At 35.2% G+C, this 18,644-nt stretch overlaps 1 protein-coding gene across 1 annotated transcript in view; it reads left to right on the top strand.

The window, feature by feature from the left end:
- The window catches only part of LOC135211059 (DNA polymerase delta catalytic subunit-like), a gene marked incomplete in the record, with an annotated part of 237,143 nt that overhangs the window by 194,610 nt on the left and 23,889 nt on the right, over positions 1-18,644 (top strand). The window contains 7 exon segments of the mRNA XM_064244116.1: positions 1,201-1,337; positions 4,526-4,691; positions 4,931-5,139; positions 6,656-6,815; positions 7,699-7,800; positions 12,541-12,636; positions 12,947-13,084. Coding sequence (XP_064100186.1) covers positions 1,201-1,337; positions 4,526-4,691; positions 4,931-5,139; positions 6,656-6,815; positions 7,699-7,800; positions 12,541-12,636; positions 12,947-13,084 — 1,008 coding nt within the window.

Genomic DNA, 18,644 nt, shown 5'->3' with positions numbered 1-18,644 from the left:
CCTATGGCGTCCGGTTCTAGAGGTAAGAAGGATGCAAGAGTGACTGGCCTCTCCACCTTCCCCTCTTGTCCTACTCCTCTTCCTTCAGGTTGAGGATAGGACTCGAATTTACACTTGTTGGTCTGGTGATTGATGCGGTAAGCTTGCACATCGAATTTCCCTTTCTATTTTTCTTATCAGAATTATAGAAGGAATCCTGCTCCTTCCTCTAGCAAGGGGAGGAAGGAGACTTGTATTAATGCAAACTATTCCCAGAACTTTGCATTAATGCTTCCGACTCTGAATATTCTTCCCAGCCCTTTTTCGGATGAGTCACGATTCCTCACTCATTTCGAAAAGGCCCAGAGGTCTGACTCATGATCATGCAGCTCCTATACTCCGATTAAGTTGTCAGAGGCAGGGTACTCCTCCTCCCTCTTATGACCAGGCGGAATAGCGCAGGTGTGCTGAACTCCAGTCAATTCAAGAGGCTCACTCACATTCCTCCCACTAATTAGTGAGTCTTCCGTATGTAAAGGACAGAGGGTTTGTATATCATTTAGGAACAAGTCACAATTTTTTAAAGTAAATTGTATTTTTCCTAATTATACGAACCTGAGGTCCTTTACATTTATGCCCACCTCATGCCACCCCTCAATCTGAAACCTGGGCCAAAAGGCAAAATGGAGTGTTTACATCCGGGCAGGTGGGCCTACTCGCCTACCACACGGTAGTTACTGCCTAACCACCTAGTTCAATAATTTAACAGCTGTATTCCAGCCTACGCTGAAAGTAATTCCTTAAGTAAAGGGCCTCAGGTTTCTATAGTAGGAAAAATACAGTTTACTTTCAAAAATTGTGATCTTTATGCTTCAGCATTCAATTCAGAATTCAAAATCTCGAAATTTGCAGATTTCAGTATGTTCTCTACTGAAGTATATCTTTTACCTAGTTCCTTCCAAAAGTAGGATGATACGTAGTTCCTATTAAAGCTGATAGTGCCTTGCAATGTCCCCATCCCCAACTCTCTCTCTCTCTCTCTCTCTCTCTCTCTCTCTCTTCTCTCTCTCTCTATCTCTCTCTCTCTCTCTCTCTCTCTCTCTCTCTCTCTCTCTCTCTCTCTCTCTCTATTATGATGTACACATTATTTCGGTCAATTACTCCTGTTTGTAATTTTTTCTGAAAACCTTCCTGTGACAGTAATTTATTTTTATTATACAGGTGCTAGTCAGAGATTACAAGCTGCGTTCCTACACGCTCAATGCTGTATCTTATCATTTTCTGCAAGAACAGAAGGAAGATGTCCATCACTCTATTATTTCAGATTTACAGAATGGAAATGCTCAGACGAGACGAAGGTAATATATTCTATTGGTGTTTAGTAAATTCCTTAATACAGATTCCTTAAGGGGGCCGGCCGGAACCCCTTTATATGGTGGTATAGGGCGAAAAATGCAAAGTCATGAAAAAATTCATGGAGCTTCATATGGCAATTGAGAATACGTATACGAAATATTTCGTCAAAATTCCTCTTACTTTCGTAGTTACAGGAAATTAGTTAACATAACTCAATAAGCCTAAAACACTGATCCGTTCAAGAAAATGCAATATTTCTTCTATTATCGTAAATTTTTATAATTATTGTCAAAGAAATTGGGAGAAATGGCATCTGTAGACATTCCCCGAGACGAGAAGGAGACTTCAGGCTCAGCTACCAAGTCCAGTCATGAATTAGTGCGATCACAGACATCAAGTAGTTTACACGTTCCATTTCACCTCTTGACATTCGCTTGCCTTTACGTATGTTTATGTATGTTTCGGCAAGAATTTCATCATGCCAATGAGGAAAAGATAAGGAAAACATCTCGCTAACATACAGACGAAGAAAAATCGCTCTAGTATTATTACAGAATATCATAATATACTCGTAGTTAGTGAAGAGAGAGGGTAGGGTTGCGTAGTAAGGGTTGCTAGTAACGCCCCCTTCTTGCCTGACAGTACACGTCACACTGTCCCCAAGGCTACGATCTTTGAGCAAAGAGATCTTCATTTATGATAAATAACAAAGTTTTGGTTTTTTAATACCCAAAATGGAATATGAAATTCATAATAATCATGATTTATTAAATTGTCTTTGTAAAAAAAGAATACACCTTCGAGTTTCACCTCTACCATTTTCTTGCATTTACGTTTGTTTATCTTTGTTTCGGGCAAGAATTTCTTCATGCCAAAGAGGAAAATACAAGGAAAAAATCTCGCTAACATACAGAAGAAGAAAATTCGGTGTAATAAGCCGAGTTAGTGAAGGGGAGAGAGAGAATTGCGTAGGAAGGAGTGCCCCATCTTGCCTCAAGCAGTGCCCCAGGCTGCGATATATGAGCAAAGGGATCATCATTTATGATTAAATTATGATAAATAAAATAGTTTTGGTTTATTAATGCACAAAAAAGAAATATACATTCATAATAATCATTATTTATTAACATTGTCTTTATAGAAATACGAAGGAAAACTTTGAACGCCCGTATCTCAAAACTATACTTATTGACCTTCAAAATCTATCTTCTCACTTAGTTTTAAAGCTATAACATTGGAATTTGGTATATAACTCAGAAAGACATTATAGAACAATCAAATAGAGCCCTTTTTTCCAATTTTTGTTTTGTCTTTTTTATAAATTTTTTTCTCGTGATTTATAGGGTTTATTTTTTTACCATATTGAAAAATTCATATCTAGCAAAAAAATGAGTTTTAGAAAAAAAACTCTCCATTCGATTGGAGGTCTACATCAGGTCTATATATGGTAGTAATCCCAGGTCTTCATATTAAATATCAAGGGAGGAGATAGAATTTGAAAAATGGTTATTTTCGGGATAAATCGCCCTGGCGTCACAAAACCGAAGGTCAGAGGCGAAAATCATATGCGGTTTGGAGATGTCCCAAGTCACCTTATTAAGTGGTATGAATATCAAAGTCCTGTCCTTAAAAAATGGCATTAGCCGGCCGGCCCCCTTAACCCTTTAACGCTGATTGGACGTATGATACGTCGATATAAAAATGTTTTTTTAAAAATTCGCGGAAAAATAGTCATAGGCCTAACAGGCAAAAACTTTTGAATCACGCGCCTTGGGGGATGCTGGGAGCTCACGGATCAAGGCGTTGTTTTGTTTACAATTGTTACCCAGGCGCGCAAGCGTGAATTTCTTTCTTCTCGCACTAAAAATCATCAGCAACACATCTCAGAAATTATTTTGTCACTTTAACATAATGTTTGCACCATTGTAAATTAGCCGTTACATGGAGTATTATATATGAAAATGTGCGCAATTTCATGTAGAATACAACTAAAACAACTCATGGTTGTAGTTTTTATCAGTTTTGAAATATTTTTATGTAAATAACGATAAGTGCCAAAATTTCAACCTTCGGTCAACTTTGACTACCGAAATGGTCGAAAAACGCAATTGTAAGCTAAAACTTACATTCTAGTAATATTCAATCAATTACCTTTATTTTGCAACAAAAGGGAAATCTCTAGCACAATATTTCGATTTATGGTGAATTTATGAAAAAAAAAAAAAAAAAAAAACATTTTCCTTACGTCCGCGCGGTAACTCTTCCGAAAAAAATCATACATTTTTTCGTCTGATTGTCGCAATGTTTGCACCATTTTAAATTAGCCGTTGCATAAAATTTTATATATGAAAATGTGCACAATTTCATGTAGAATACAACAAAAGACAACCCATGGTTGTAGCTTTTATCAGATTTGAAATATTTTCATATAAATAATGATGTGCCAAAATTTCAACATTCGGTCAACTTTGACTCGACCGAAATGATAAAAAAACGCAATTGTAAGCTAAAACTATTACATTCTAGTAATATTAAATCATTTACCTTTATTTTGCAACAAATTGGAAGTCTCTAGCACAATATTTCGATTTATGGTGAATTTATGAATAAACTTTTTCCTTACATCCGCTCGGTAACTCTTCCGAAAAAATCATAAATATTTTCGTCCGATTGTCATAATGTTTGCACCATTTTAAATTAGCCGTTGCATAAAGTTTTATATATGAAAATGTGCGCAATTTTATGTAGAATCCAACAAAAAACAACACATGGTTGTAGCTTTTATCAGTTTTGAAATATTTTCATATAAATAACGATAAATAGAAAAAATTTGTCCTTCGGTCAACTTTAACTCGACCGAAATGGTCGAAAACTGCAATTGTAAGCTACAACATTTACAGTCTAGTAATATTTAATCAATTACCTTCATTTTGCAACAAATGGGAAGTCTCTAGCGTGTTTAAGAGTTAATACTGATTTGAAGAATATAATGACTCATCTGCTATGTGTTCATTATTGCACTGATGACAGGTCAGTCATAATTTTATGAATTTTTACTTAAAAGTGTTGCACTCAGATTGGCAAAAGGTATGTTTATATGTAAATTTATTCCATTATTCAGTGATAGTACACAATTATGTCTTCCTATAAATTTCCTGTGTATTTGAAATAATTTCATTATTTGTTCCAGGTTGGCAGTGTATTGCCTGAAAGATGCCTTACTTCCTCTGAGACTGTTGGAGAAATTGATGTGCATCATTAATTACATAGAGATGGCTCGTGTAACTGGAGTGCCTTTATCATACCTTCTTACGCGAGGCCAACAGATCAAGGTCATCTCACAGCTCCTTAGGAAGGTAATTAAATGTGGATTTTTTTTTTTTTGTTACAGACTTTCATGGGTAAATAAATGGACTGGGAGCAGATGTATGAAAGGTGATATGATAACGTTTAATAAATTTTGAGTATTTTAATCCAGTTGTAATTATTGTTGTCAATGTATCTTAGTATATTTTTCCTCATATGAAAATATAACTTCAGTGCATAGAAATGCAGTGTTTTATAGGATGTATTTTTATTTTTTAATGTTTTTTAGGCTACTGAGCAAGATTTGGTTCTGCCAGTTCACAAAGGAGGAGGAGAGGATGAGTATGAAGGAGCAACAGTTATAGAACCAAAGAGGGGCTACTACAGTGTTCCTATTGCCACTTTGGATTTCTCATCTCTGTATCCTTCCATCATGATGGCACATAATCTTTGTTATACAACTCTGCTACAGGGACCACATAAGGCTCTAGAATATAAGTAAGTCCTAGAAACTATATGCCAAAGGGTTGTTGTAGCTTGGGATTTTGACATCTTCAGTGTTAGTAATCTAGTTAGTGGCTCAATATCCAGTACTTGGTTGTCTTCCATTATTACTACCCACTTTTTGTTCTTATAGAGATGGTACAAAGATATAGCTCTCATGAGGTGTGGAAAAACAAAACTAATGTTGCAAAACAGTTCTGCAGGAAGCTAGTGGGAGGGAATTAATGAAGGTACAAGGCAGAAAGCAAAGAATTTCTAAGATTCTTTACTTTAGCTTTGTTTCATGCAAGGCACACTGTAATGATTACAAAAGACTGTAGCCTAAATTTCTTATCTTTCAGTTTTTATTGCCTTGATCCCCATTCAATTGAATTTAGAACCCTTCCACACTTTGTTATGATTGTCTTAGAACCTAAATAATTTATAATATATGATACCTATACTTTTCCAAGAATACTGTATTAAAACAATTTATCACTAGAAAAAATTAAAATTGTGCAATTTTTTAATTATATAACTGCATAAAATGGGAACAAGAAGACAGCAATAAGAGCCCTGTGAGCTCTGTGGATGAAGGGAGATTACACTTAATTAAATCAAAATAATTATTCTGTGTATAATTCTAACCCTAGGTATGTGCTAGATTTCATGCTTTAATTGTAGGGTACTTAATTTTATAGTTGCGTTTATTGATGGAATGCTGTTTAGGAAAACAGGATAGTCTCTACTGATCTCTAAATTTTGAAGGAAGAGTTGTATGAACATGTCATCTTTTACTTGGTGGCACACTTTTACTGGTAAAGACTAGGCTCTAAGATGAAGGACATTTTAAGAGGTGTCATATTCATCTACACAGCCGTCATGACAGCCCTTTCTCACCCTTGATATCTGAGCATGATTAAAATGCCTGAGATATCAGTAATCCGGAATAAATAGAAAGGACACACCATGAATTAATGTGGTACAAATAAGATTGAAGACCAATGTAGAAATGTAGCCAGAACTTTGAGTTAAGGTCTTCCTTAATATAATTTCAGTAGTATTGCCTTTGGTTAATGTGTACAAATTCTATTAGAAAAGAGTATTTGTTCTGACACGTAATACAAACCCTCGGTCCTTTACATAAGGAATTACTTACGGCGCAGCTGGAATTACGGCTGTTGAATCTTGAACAAGGTGGTTGGGCCGTCTTCCGATGAAGACTTGTGTTTGTGAGCTCTGGCTGACTGGTCGTTGATCTTTTTTCCCGATGGGATCCTTTTGGTTTATTTTTGTTTTTTAAATAAATATGTATATATGGTGTTTGATATTAATACTAAACAAAAGGTTGTCCTTGTTTTTCAATTAATATACACACCCACTTTTTGTGATAGCCTTTATAATCGCCCCTCTACTTGTGTTATGCTATGCCGTAAGTAATTCCTTATGTAAAGGACCTCAGGTTTGTATAGTTAGGAAAAATTCAATTTACTTGAAATTGTGATTTTTACAGGAATGCTTTTATTTTCAGCCTTGCCCCAGAAGATTACATCAAGACACCTTCTAATAACTACTTTGTGAAAGCTCATAAGCGAAAAGGTTTACTTCCTGAAATTCTGGAATCTCTTCTTGCAGCACGTAAAAAAGCAAAGAATGACCTGAAGAATGAAACAGATCCACTAAAGAAGAAGGTTAGTCACTTCAATTTGTGTACTCCATTCTTATTCCATTTTGAATTTGTTGCAGTTGAAGTCAAGTTAGAACTAGTGAATGTTAGGACAATTTTAAGCATTTATGTCTTCATAGATCCATGAACGTGCAGTGCTTTTTGAAGTATCAGACAGCATATTCTCTGTGGGGGTGCCATCCTTGCACCTCATGCAGTGCTCTCTAGGCATTACTTAGGGTTCTTTGTAGTGTCCCTTCAGTCCATAGCTACAAGCCCCATCATTTACATCTTTCAACCCACTCCTAACAATTGATTCATAGTGAAACTGTGAAGTTTTCCTCCTGTTGCATCTTTCAAAGCTTTTTACTGTCACAATGCTGAATGATCTCATAAGTCCCAGTGCTTGGCTTTTGGCATAAATTCTGTATTCTATTCACTTGCAGCATGTTAGTACTTCTGTATTGTATGGTTATGTTTGTTTCAGGGTTATTTTATTCCAGTTTTAAATCTGTCTTCAGTATATATGAACTTGGAGTGATTTTCATTTTCAAATTCTGTCCATCCAGCAGTGGGGTAGAATCTGTCATCATATTGCTGCCAATGATTTGTTATGCCTAAGCAAAGTTTTTATTCTGGATACCTCATGTACGTTAAGAGGTTTCAACTTACACTGGATCAATTCCTTGTACCCTGAGTATGGTGAAGTTATATTGAGTGAGGAAGGTCATTTGTAAGTGTCTTGTACATGAGTATTCATCCCTGTGTTCTGCAAAATTTTAGGGCTAATAAATAGTTTTTAAAAAGGTTCTTTTGTAACAAGTCCATGAATGTGATGTAGTCATGAGTTTTTCTGATTTGGCTCTCATACACAAAGACCAGGGTACTACCCACACATATATTTTCAGGTTCTTGATGGAAGGCAGCTTGCTCTTAAGATTTCAGCTAACTCTGTGTATGGCTTCACAGGTGCTCAAGTTGGCAAACTTCCTTGTTTAGAAATATCTCAGGTATGCTCTTGAGATGTATTTTTGCCCTAATATAAGATTTTGCCTTGTTTATGCTTTAAGGAAACTATATACTACAGGCGGCCCTCGGTTAGCGGCAGGGGCTGTGTTCCTGGCCACCGACGCTAAGTGATTTTCGACGTTAGGCGATTTTAAAGCCTACGACTACCGCACACCTTTCGAAACTCTAGACCAGTCAATGGCGCAATAAGTAAAATTATTTTTATGCAGTATAGTACTATAGAATTTACTGTACAGTAGTACTGTACAGTACATTATAGCATTGTAAATACTGTAAAGTGAAAAAAGCCTAGCTTTAATCCTTTGAGTGTCTAGAGTATGTAAAGATATAATAAAGTTTATACAGTGTACAGGTAGCTGTATTGTTCAAATTACGATCATTAGTCTTACGATAGTCCGATTTTATGAGATCAAATTACAATGGCCTAACTTTATCCATCTTATAGTTACAGAAGTTCAATAACAGCAAAAGAGAATTATGAAAGTATGGTTTTGACATTATACTCGTTGCATGAACGTGTACAGCCATGAACAACCGAATGAGAAACTAATTTTTTTTTTTTTTTAAGTACAACCGAACTGGATAACATCAGTTTGGCTTGTATTTCAATTATTGTACTACAGTACACTATTACCGTAGTTGTTATAAATGGCGTTATGTATAGAATAGAACTGAGATATCTTAATGTAATAACTTTATTCGCTTTATATAGATCAAAGATCAATACTATAGACCAAAGATCAATCGGGAAATATACTGTTAAATTTAAACCTAGTTATAACTGAAGCTGAGAAAACTGTCCAAGCTGCTAATGACTATTATCGTACATCGGCAACAAGGATAAAATTGCAGTAAACTTATGCCATCAAACACAACCGTAGATAAAATTGGGATAAAATCCTTTTAGTCAAAACTACTGTGCTTGAAAGAACACATTTTACTGTTGGTTTCACGCCGATATAAGATAAATAACGCAAAGTTCGTATTACGATGATATAAAGGATTATTGCGAACAGAATCACATAATTTTTTACGCAATAAACATGCCGCCAACGTAATCTGTTAACGGAAAAAAAAAGGTAGTTCACATTCACAACGAGACATATTCAATAAATATTTCCACCTAAAAACACGTTGTATAAGGAAAAATAACTTTGTCTCATGTAAGTCAAGTATCTAGATACTCGTTATGCTAACTAGAAGCAAGAGAATTTGCTCAGAATTGCGTTATGGTGAAACAAACTCGTATTCATAAGCTGATTTCAAACCACAACATTGGCCGCTCCGCGGAATACTGGCTTAAATTTGCCGTAGTATTTTATAATAGTACAATAATATGAGAATACATACAATATTCTTGGATACAGTGAAATAATGTATAACTTTTTAAAGATTTATGGAAAAGATGCATACTTAATAAAATAACACCATGCATTTTTCGGAACAGTGGCGGACCAGAACGAACATAAAAAAAACATCCCCTGACAACGTGGAGCATAGTTACAAAGGCTGCCTTAATTTGTATATTATTTATGTACAAAAATGTAAATACCTTTATGTAATATATTTTCATACACATTTTAAACATAAAAACATAAACATTTAAAAAATCAACACATCGATCGGTAAATTTACACTTTTTAACTATTTTCGGAAGAGTGGCAGCCGGCGGCATACAAGAACGAACATGAAAAAATATCGTAGTCGATTACTTGAAGGGCAGTTTCAAAAGCTGCCTTTTTATCATATTTCTGCACAGAAATAGAAATACCCTATTCGTAATACATTTTCATACACATTTTAAACATAAAAGCATAAACATTTATAAAATCGACACATTGGTCGCTAATTTGTGCTGTTTAAATTGATGTTTTCGGAAGAGCGACAGGCGGCGGCTCACAAGAAAGAACATGAAAAAACAGAAATATGATACAAAAGTTGCCTTTGTATCATATTTCTGTGCAGAAATAAAAATACATTACACGTAATACATTTTCATACACTTTTATAATAAAAGCATGAACATTTGTAAATCGACACATCCATAGCTAAATTTGCACTTATGTAACAATATTTTTGGCATAGAACAGCATCATAGGCATATATTTTACCCTAATACCTACGTAATAACTCTCCATAAAATTTGTTAACCCTTAAACGCAGAAGCGGTAAAAAAAAAAAAATGTCTCCCATGTGCCGGAGGTGTTTCAGAGTGAGCGAGGAAGGGGAAAAAATATTTTTGTCAAAAAATCACAGCGCGCTTAGTTTTCAAGATTAAGAGTTCATTTTTGACTCCTTTTTTTGTCATTGGCTGAAGTTTAGTATGCAACCATCAGAAATGAAAAAAATTATCATTATCATATATAAATAATGCGATATATGATAGCGCAAAAACGAAATTTCATATATAATTGTATTCAAATCGCGCTGTGCGCGAAACGGTTAAAGGTAACAAGTTACTTTTTTTTCGTTGTAATGTACACTAAATTGCGATCATTTTGGTATATAACACATTGTAAAATGATAAAAGCAACACAGAGAAAATATTATCACAAAATAATGCATGAATTCGTAACGCGCGGACGTCAACAAATATTTTTTTCAAAAATTCATCATAAATCTAAATATTGTCCTAGAGACTTCCAATTTCTTTCAAAATGAAGACAAATGATTGAATATTACTATACTGTAAGAATATTAGCTTAAAAATGCAGTTTTCGACCATATCTGACGAGTTAAAGTTGACCGAATGTCGAATTTTTTATATATATATTTTTTTATATGCAATTATTTTAGAAATAAGAAAAGCTACAACCTTCAAATATTTTTCGTTTTATTCTACATGAAATTGCGCACATTTTCATATATAAAACTCTATGAAATGCCTAATATGAAACAGAGCAAATATTCCGAGAATGGAACGTACGCATTTCGGAGATTTGTGGCGGAGAATCCGCGCGCGGAGGGAAGGAAAGTTTTTTTTTTTTTAAATTCACCATAAATCTAAATATTGTGCTAGAGGCTTTGAATTTGTTTCAAGATGAAGATAAATGACTGAATATTACTAGACTGTAAGAGTTTTAGCTTACAATTGCGTTTTTCGACCATTTCGGTAGAGTCAAAGTTGACCGAACGTAGTTTTTTTTCTATTTATCATGATTTATATGCAAATATTTAAAAAATGAGAAAAGCTACAACCTTCAATTATTTTTAGTAGTATTCTACATGAAATTGCGCACATTTTCATATATAAAACTTTATGTAACGGCTAATTTAAAATGGTGCAAACATTACCACAATCGCACGTATGATTTTTTCGGAAGTTACCCCGCGGATGTAAAGAAAATGTTATTTTTTTTCATAAATTCACCATAAATCAAAATATTGTGCTAGAGACTTCCAATTTGTTGCAAAATGAAGGTAAATACTTGAATATTACTAGAATATAAGCGGTTTAGCTTACAATTGCGTTTTTCGACCATTTCGGTAGAGTCAAAGTTGACCGAAGGTTGAAAATTTCACTTATTTTTTACATGAAAATATTTCAAAATAGATAAAAGCTACAACCATGGTTGGTTTTTAGTTGTATTGTGCATGAAATTGCGCACATTTTCATATATAAAACTTTATGTAACGGCTAATTTAAAATGGTGCAAACATTACCACAATCGCATGTATGATTTTTTCGGAAGAGTTACCGCGCGGACGTAAGGAAAAAGTTTTTTCATAAATTCACCATAAATCGGAATATTGTGCTAGAGACTTCCAATTAGTTGCAAAATTAAGGTAAATGATTGAATATTACTAAAATATAAGAGTTTTAGCTTACAATTGCGTTTTTCGACCATTTCGGTAGAGTCAAGTTTGACCGAAGGTTGAAATTTTGGCACATCTTTATTTATATGAAAATATCTCAAAATTGATAAAAGCTACAATCATGAGTATTTTTTTTTGTTGTATTCTACATAAAAATGCACACATTTTCATATATAATACTCCATGTAACGGCTAATTTACAATGGTACAAAAATTATGTCAAAGTGACGAAATAATTTTTGAGATGTGTCACAGATACTTTTTAGTGCGGCAAGAAAGAAATTCGCGCTTGCGCGCCTGCGTAACGATTGTAAACAAAACAACACCTTGATCCGTGAACTCCCAGCATCCCCCAAGGCGCGTGATTCAAGAGTTTTTGGCTGGTAGGCCTAAAAGTATTTTTCAGCGAATTTTTAAAAAAACTTTGTATGTCTACGTAAAATACGTCCAGTCGGCACCCGAGAGACAAAAAATGTTGATGTAAAATACGTCCAGTTGGCGTTTAAGGGTTAATATGATTTGCATAACCTTTATGGTCTGAACGGCATTTCTACAAATGTATGAACTCGTTAGACAACGGCGCTAGTGGTGCTGTTAACTGAAAATTTTGCCTTATTTTTTTAATGAATATTTTTGACGACAGCCGTAAAACTGATTTTCCGTTGAGCGATTGCGCCGTTAACCCCGGGCTGCCTTATTAGTTTTATTATGAAAGATTTTGGAATTAATGTTTGAAAGAATTGGTAGAGCATAACTTTTGAATCATGTAGAGCTTGTCTAGATAATCTTTAGTACTTGTAATTTCCATGTTAGGGTATTTATACTTGTTTCTCACACTACAGGTATTGTAAAGGAAATTGAACTAAATGTAAAGTACTGATGTATCATTTCATGTTTTTACGCAGAGTGTAACAGCTTTTGGTCGCACCATGATAGCAGCCACCAAAGAAAAGGTAGAAGAAAAATATACCAAAAGCAATGGATATGAAAATGATGCAGTGGTAAGGGAAAGTTCTATGTTTATTTGCTGCAACCATATCATTGTTACAAGTCCATGAAAAAAAAAAAATTTTTGTGCCTCGTGTTATTTCCCCATAACTCACATATTTGTTAAGAAAGCAGAGTAAGTTGTTTTTGTTAGCTGTTAAAGACACTAATCTGACTAAAAGAATTGATTTTGTGACTAGAACTGGAAAGTGTTTAGTAACCAAAGAACTGAGAAACATTCCATAAGAACTGTCAAGCCCCCTTGATAAGTCCTTGTCTTTTTCATTATTATTATTTCTGTTATTATATATGAATTTTTTGCAGGTAATTTATGGTGACACAGATTCTGTAATGATCAAGTTTGGTGTTGAAACTGTTGCAGAAGCCATGGAACTTGGCAAAGAGGCATCGCTGTATGTTACAGAGACATTTGTCAAGCCAATTAAACTGGAGTTTGAAAAGGTATGAGCTCTCTCTCTCTCTCTCTCTCTCTCTCTCATATATTCAGTTGCCAAAACCAAACCAATATAAATTTATCTGAGGATATTAGTCAGTGATTTTGATAGCTATCATCTTGGTATATATATATCTTACTTTGGTTGTCAGTAATAAATTAAATTTGTACAAGAATTATTGGTTGACTTAAGAGTTATATGGTAGGTTAACCAGACCTCTATAGACTTGGCCCACAGAATTTGTTACTGAAATATAAAAAGTGTTATTTGGACCAAAGTTAAAGTTAATTAAATAGGCTGTTGGTAGAGAAGAGAACTAAGAAATGGGGAAAGTATAAAAGGCATCAGTCAACCAGGCAACCAGGTTAGGCTTGAGGAAGTGATTCAGAAAAAAACATTTATAAGCATCTAAAGAGGCCCTACACAAGGCGTACAGAATATAAGAATAAAATTATATGGTGCTTTTGTATATATTGAATTATAGAAGTATGACAGTACAATTTGTGAAATTTTCTAAGATGTCCTTTTGGTATAGGGTCATTTTTTTTCTTCACTTTACATACATTTTTTTAAGTATAGCTGCTATGCATCCTTAAAGGAGGTTTCTCTTAATGTCCTACATGAGGCTCCATAAGACAGACCAACAAATATAAAAGAATTCTCTCATAGTTTGTCTTGGCCAGGATAGTGCCTGTAGTTACAGTGAGAGTATAAATGGACTCAAAGGCAGGCAGCCTCTATCTTCTGCCTGCAGCAATTACCTTGGTCGTGCCATTTGCCATTTTCACACAGATGTGGCTTTAGTTCACAAGTCAGCCATGTTGGATATAGGTCTACCAGTGGGGAAACACCCAAGTTGGCATGCTCTCAAGTAACCAATTTTGTTTGTGTTATTGTCTTATCGATAAGATGATGAAGCTATCTGCTGAGGAAAGGTAGGCCCCATAAAAAATTGGTTCCTCAAGGTTTCAGTGGTTGTGTATAATTGTCAAATTTGCTGGCTGGTGCATCCCTCAAAGCAGGGATTCTGAATTAGGTCATGTATTCTGTGCCACCTTTTAGCATTAACTTCTTTTATTTGACATGAATCTTACCTACTGTTAAATTTAGCTAGCTATATCTCCCCGCCGATTAGGCGAGTCAGCATTCAAACAAAAAACATCGAATGGCTGCCCGGATGACTGTCTAGTTTACCTCTTCTCCAGGTGTGTTTCGAATGTTTTAGCTCGTCAGAATTCTCCTTGCCGTCATTGCGGCTAGGCGATTGTTGGTATTCTGTGAAGTTTGGCTATTTTACACCTGGTTACTGTATTGTAATTTCATTTTCCTAGGATATCTTCCACCGGAAGCAAATTCAATAACAGGCTATGTAAGAACGTTTTTTGTGTTACCAGGATGGTGAATTGGAAATTGATCATTCCTTTGTACTGACAAGGGTACAGAGTGTGATCTTTGAATTACTAGATGTAAAGAAAGTAGGGAATTGTTTTGAGAAATTTATGCCTGAATATGTCAGATATAGGAAAGACTGGAAACTAATAGATTGCAAAAGCAATTAGTTAGATCAGGACTTAAACCTGTCAGGCTATCCCTACTCAGACTAGGCATTTTAGTAGGCTAGTATTGACTTCCTTTGTAGCTCTGCCTTCTGCTCCCCATTCGGTTCAGGAAAAGTGTAGCTTTTTGTCGCCAAGGGTTGCAGAGAAAGAGCAATCCTTTAAGCTCTTTTGTTTACCTCCTGTCGCCCACTGACGGAAGAAGAGTTTGAATGGAGTAAGAGGAACTTGTTTGGGCCAGTCGGCATTTGTTGCCACACTACGCCCTGCTGTATCCTCATTTTGTTGAGGAAAGAGGCCACATAGAGAATATATCTTAATTGTCGTGGCGTATTTTGGCGCCCTCAAAATACGGGAGAAGAGAACAGACGCTTTCTCCAATTAGAGAGCATTTCGTAACTTTTCTCATCCTCGGACACACAGTCTCCCTTTGTCTGCCTTGGCTTGTCGTCTTGTCTTTTAAAGTCAGAGAGCCAAAGGCCACTTTTGCTCTACAACGCTTACTGGTGCGTTAACCGTCTTTAGTAGGAGGTTCGCTTTCTTTCTCTTTCCTGTGGGGAAATGAACTCGAGACTGACAGACATGCTTATGGATTTTCAGTCTAACTTGAGTTATTACCTTTTATCTACATTGTCTCGTCTCTTTGACTTCTTAGAGAGGTGGAGACGCCAACCCAGCGGGAGTTTTTAGTGAGGAAACAAGTAACTCATATCTGATGCTGCAGGGTAATGTCCCTCATGCTTATACTCGCTCGGTTTGGAAGAAGTGAGAACACTCACTTCCTGTCTGATATGCAGCTCCATTTAAGGCGAAAAGGGATTATCTATTGGTAGTCTTATTTTATACCTTTCGGGGATAATAGCAGATTCAGGTTCTGGGATATGGACAGTTGCAACCTCCTAGCATGCATGGAGAGACTTGGGACCAGTACATTACATGGTGGAGACGGTGAAGGGCAGTTGTGATTCTTTTTGGTAGTCCTCCACTGGTTTAATCTCCCTCTTATAGCTTCCCTTGTCTTCAGCAGAAATCTCATAAGTCTCTTTTAGTAGGAGATTGTATATAGAGGGAATGATGGTCCAAGGGTAATTCATTAGGAAGACACCCATAAGTAATTGGAGATATTCTTGGACATTTGGAGACTGAATAACAGCAAGTGTCTGCCCATATACTTGTTGGTTTTCTAGCATAGTTTTAGTGCCTTTCCAAAGAACGGTCAGACTTGTGGTACACATGCAGAATGTATTCCACTTACCATACATCCACAATCATGCAAGTTCCTTCAAGATGTTTTTACTAGAAGGTATTGCTGTTCTGTCCACTTTGTTTGGGTTAGTGTGCAGCCCTCTATAAGTTATGTCAGGGACTTGCCCGTTGATAGATGGTGTCGACTTTAGGAGCAAGACACTTCTACTGAATCAGTGATTCAAGTTAGCCAACTCTGTCAACAGTATTCCAAAGGCCAAGAACCTGTTGCTTCTTCTGGCCCAATTTCTATGCATTATATTGTTAATTCTTTATATCCCCATTCTTATCTAGTGAAATGGGGATGATACCTTAGGTATGTGCTGCTTGAAGAATTTTAGACCTGAAGGAAACTTCCTATATAATTAGGAAACAAGGCCTCAGGATATTTTCAGATAATCATGCTCAATTAACCCTCTTACGCCGATTGGACGTATTAAACGTCGAGTCAAAATGTCTCCCGTATGCCGATTGGACGTATCATACGTCGGCTCAAAAAAGTTTTTTTAAAAATTCGCGGAAAAATACTTATAGGCCTACCAGCCGAAAACTTTTGTATCACGCGCCTTGGGGGATGCTGGGAGTTCACGGATCAAGGCGTTGTTTTGTTTACAATCGCTACGCAGGCGCGCAAGCGCGAATTTCTTTCTTATCGCACTAAAAAGTATCAGTGACACATCTCGGAAATTATTTCGTCACTTTGACATAATTATTGCACCATTTTAAATTATCCTTTACATGAAGTATTATATATGAAAATGTGTGCAATTTCATGCACAATACAACTAAAAAATACTCATGATTGTAGCTTTTATCAGTTTTGAAATATTTTCATATAAATAACGATAAGTGCAAAAATTTAACAACCTTCGGTCAACTTTGACTCTACAGAAATGGTCGAGAAACGCAATTGTAAGCTAAAACTCTTACATTATAGTAATATTCAATCATTTGCCTTCATTTTGCAACAAATTGGACGTCTCTAGCACAATATTTCGATTTATGGTGAATTTATGAAAAAACTTTTTCCTTACGTTCGTGCGATAACTCTTCCGATAAATTTTTTCGTGCGATTGTCCTAATGTTTGCACCCTTTTAAATTTGCCGTTACATAAAGTTTTATATATGGAAATGTGCGCAATTTCCTGCACAATACAACAAAAAACAACCCATGGTTGTAGCTTTTATCAGTTTTGAAATATTTTCATATTAAATAACGTTAAGTGCAAAAATTTCAACTTTCGGTCAACTTTGACTCTACCGAAATGGTCGAAAAACGCAATTGTAAGCTAAAAATCTTATATTCTAGTAATATTCAATCATTTACCTTCATTTTGCAACGACTTGGAAGTCTCTAGCACAATATTTCGATTTATGGTGAATTTATAAAAAAAAAACATTACGTTCGCGCGGTAACTTCCGAAAAAATCAGAATTTTTTTGTGCGATTGTCGAAATGTTTGCACCATTTAAAATTAGCTGTTACATAAAGTTTTATATATGAAAATGTGCGTAATTTCATGTAGAATACAACTAAAAATGATTGAAGGTTGTAGCTTTTCTCTTTTTTCGAAATATTTGCATATAAATCACGATAAAATAGAAAAAAACCACGTTCGGTCAAATTTGACTCTACCGAAATAGTTGAAAAACGCAATTGTAAGCTAAAACTCTTACGGCCTAGTAATATTCTGTCATTTTTCTTCATTTTGAAACAAATTTGAAGTCTCTAAAACAATATTGTGATTTATGGTGAATTTTTGAAAAATATATTTACCTTCACTCCGCGCCGATTCGCGGCCGCAAGTCTCCGAAATACGTACATGGCATTATCCTAATATTTGCTCCTTTTCATATTAGCCTTTTTATAGAGTTTCATATATCAAAATGTGCGCAAATTTATGAAGAATACAATAAAAAATAATTGAAGGTTGTAGCTTTTTTCATCTTCGAAATATGTCCATATAAAAAAATATATATATTAAAATTTCGACATTCGGTCAAATTTAACTCGTCCGAAATGGTCGAAATCTGCAATTCTAATCTAAAACTCTTACAGTATCGTAATATTCAATCATTTGTCTTAATTTTGAAACAAATTGGAAGTCTCTAGAACATTATTTAGAATTACGGTGAATTTTTGAAAATAACATTTTTTTACGTCCGCTCGTTACGAATTCGTACATCATTTTGTGATAACATTTTTCCGGTGTTGCTTTTATTGTTTTACAATGTATTATATATCAAAATGATCGCAATTTAGTGTACAATACAACGCAAAAAAAAGTAACTGGTTAGCTTTGACCGTTTTCTGCACAGCGTGATTTGAATACAATTATGTATGAATTGTTTTTTTTTCGCTACCATATATCGCATTATTTACATATGATAATGATATTATTTTTCATTTCTGATGGTTGCATTCTAAACTTCAGGCAATGACAAAAAAAGGAGCCAAAAATGAACTCTTAATCTTCAAAAGTACGCGCGCTGTAATTTTTTGAAAAAATTATTTTTTCCACTTCCGCGCTCACTCCAAACCAGGCCCGGCATACGGGAGAGGTTTTGATTTTTAGGGCTCCGGCGTAAGAGGGTTAATGACTTACAAATAACGTTCATTAAATTTGGAAGTAATCCAGAACCAACTTTGACTCCAGGACTGTAGGAAGTACTCTGTAACCAGGAATCATCCATTTTGTTCTTGAACCGAAGTCCAAGTTTTGGTCTTTTCCCTCTGTCATGTAACACAGAGTTTAACTAGTTTAAC

The sequence above is a fragment of the Macrobrachium nipponense genome, chromosome 4 (assembly GCF_015104395.2).
Source record: "Macrobrachium nipponense isolate FS-2020 chromosome 4, ASM1510439v2, whole genome shotgun sequence".
NCBI lineage: Eukaryota > Metazoa > Arthropoda > Malacostraca > Decapoda > Palaemonidae > Macrobrachium > Macrobrachium nipponense.
This window is presented reverse-complemented; position numbering and strand designations above follow the sequence as displayed.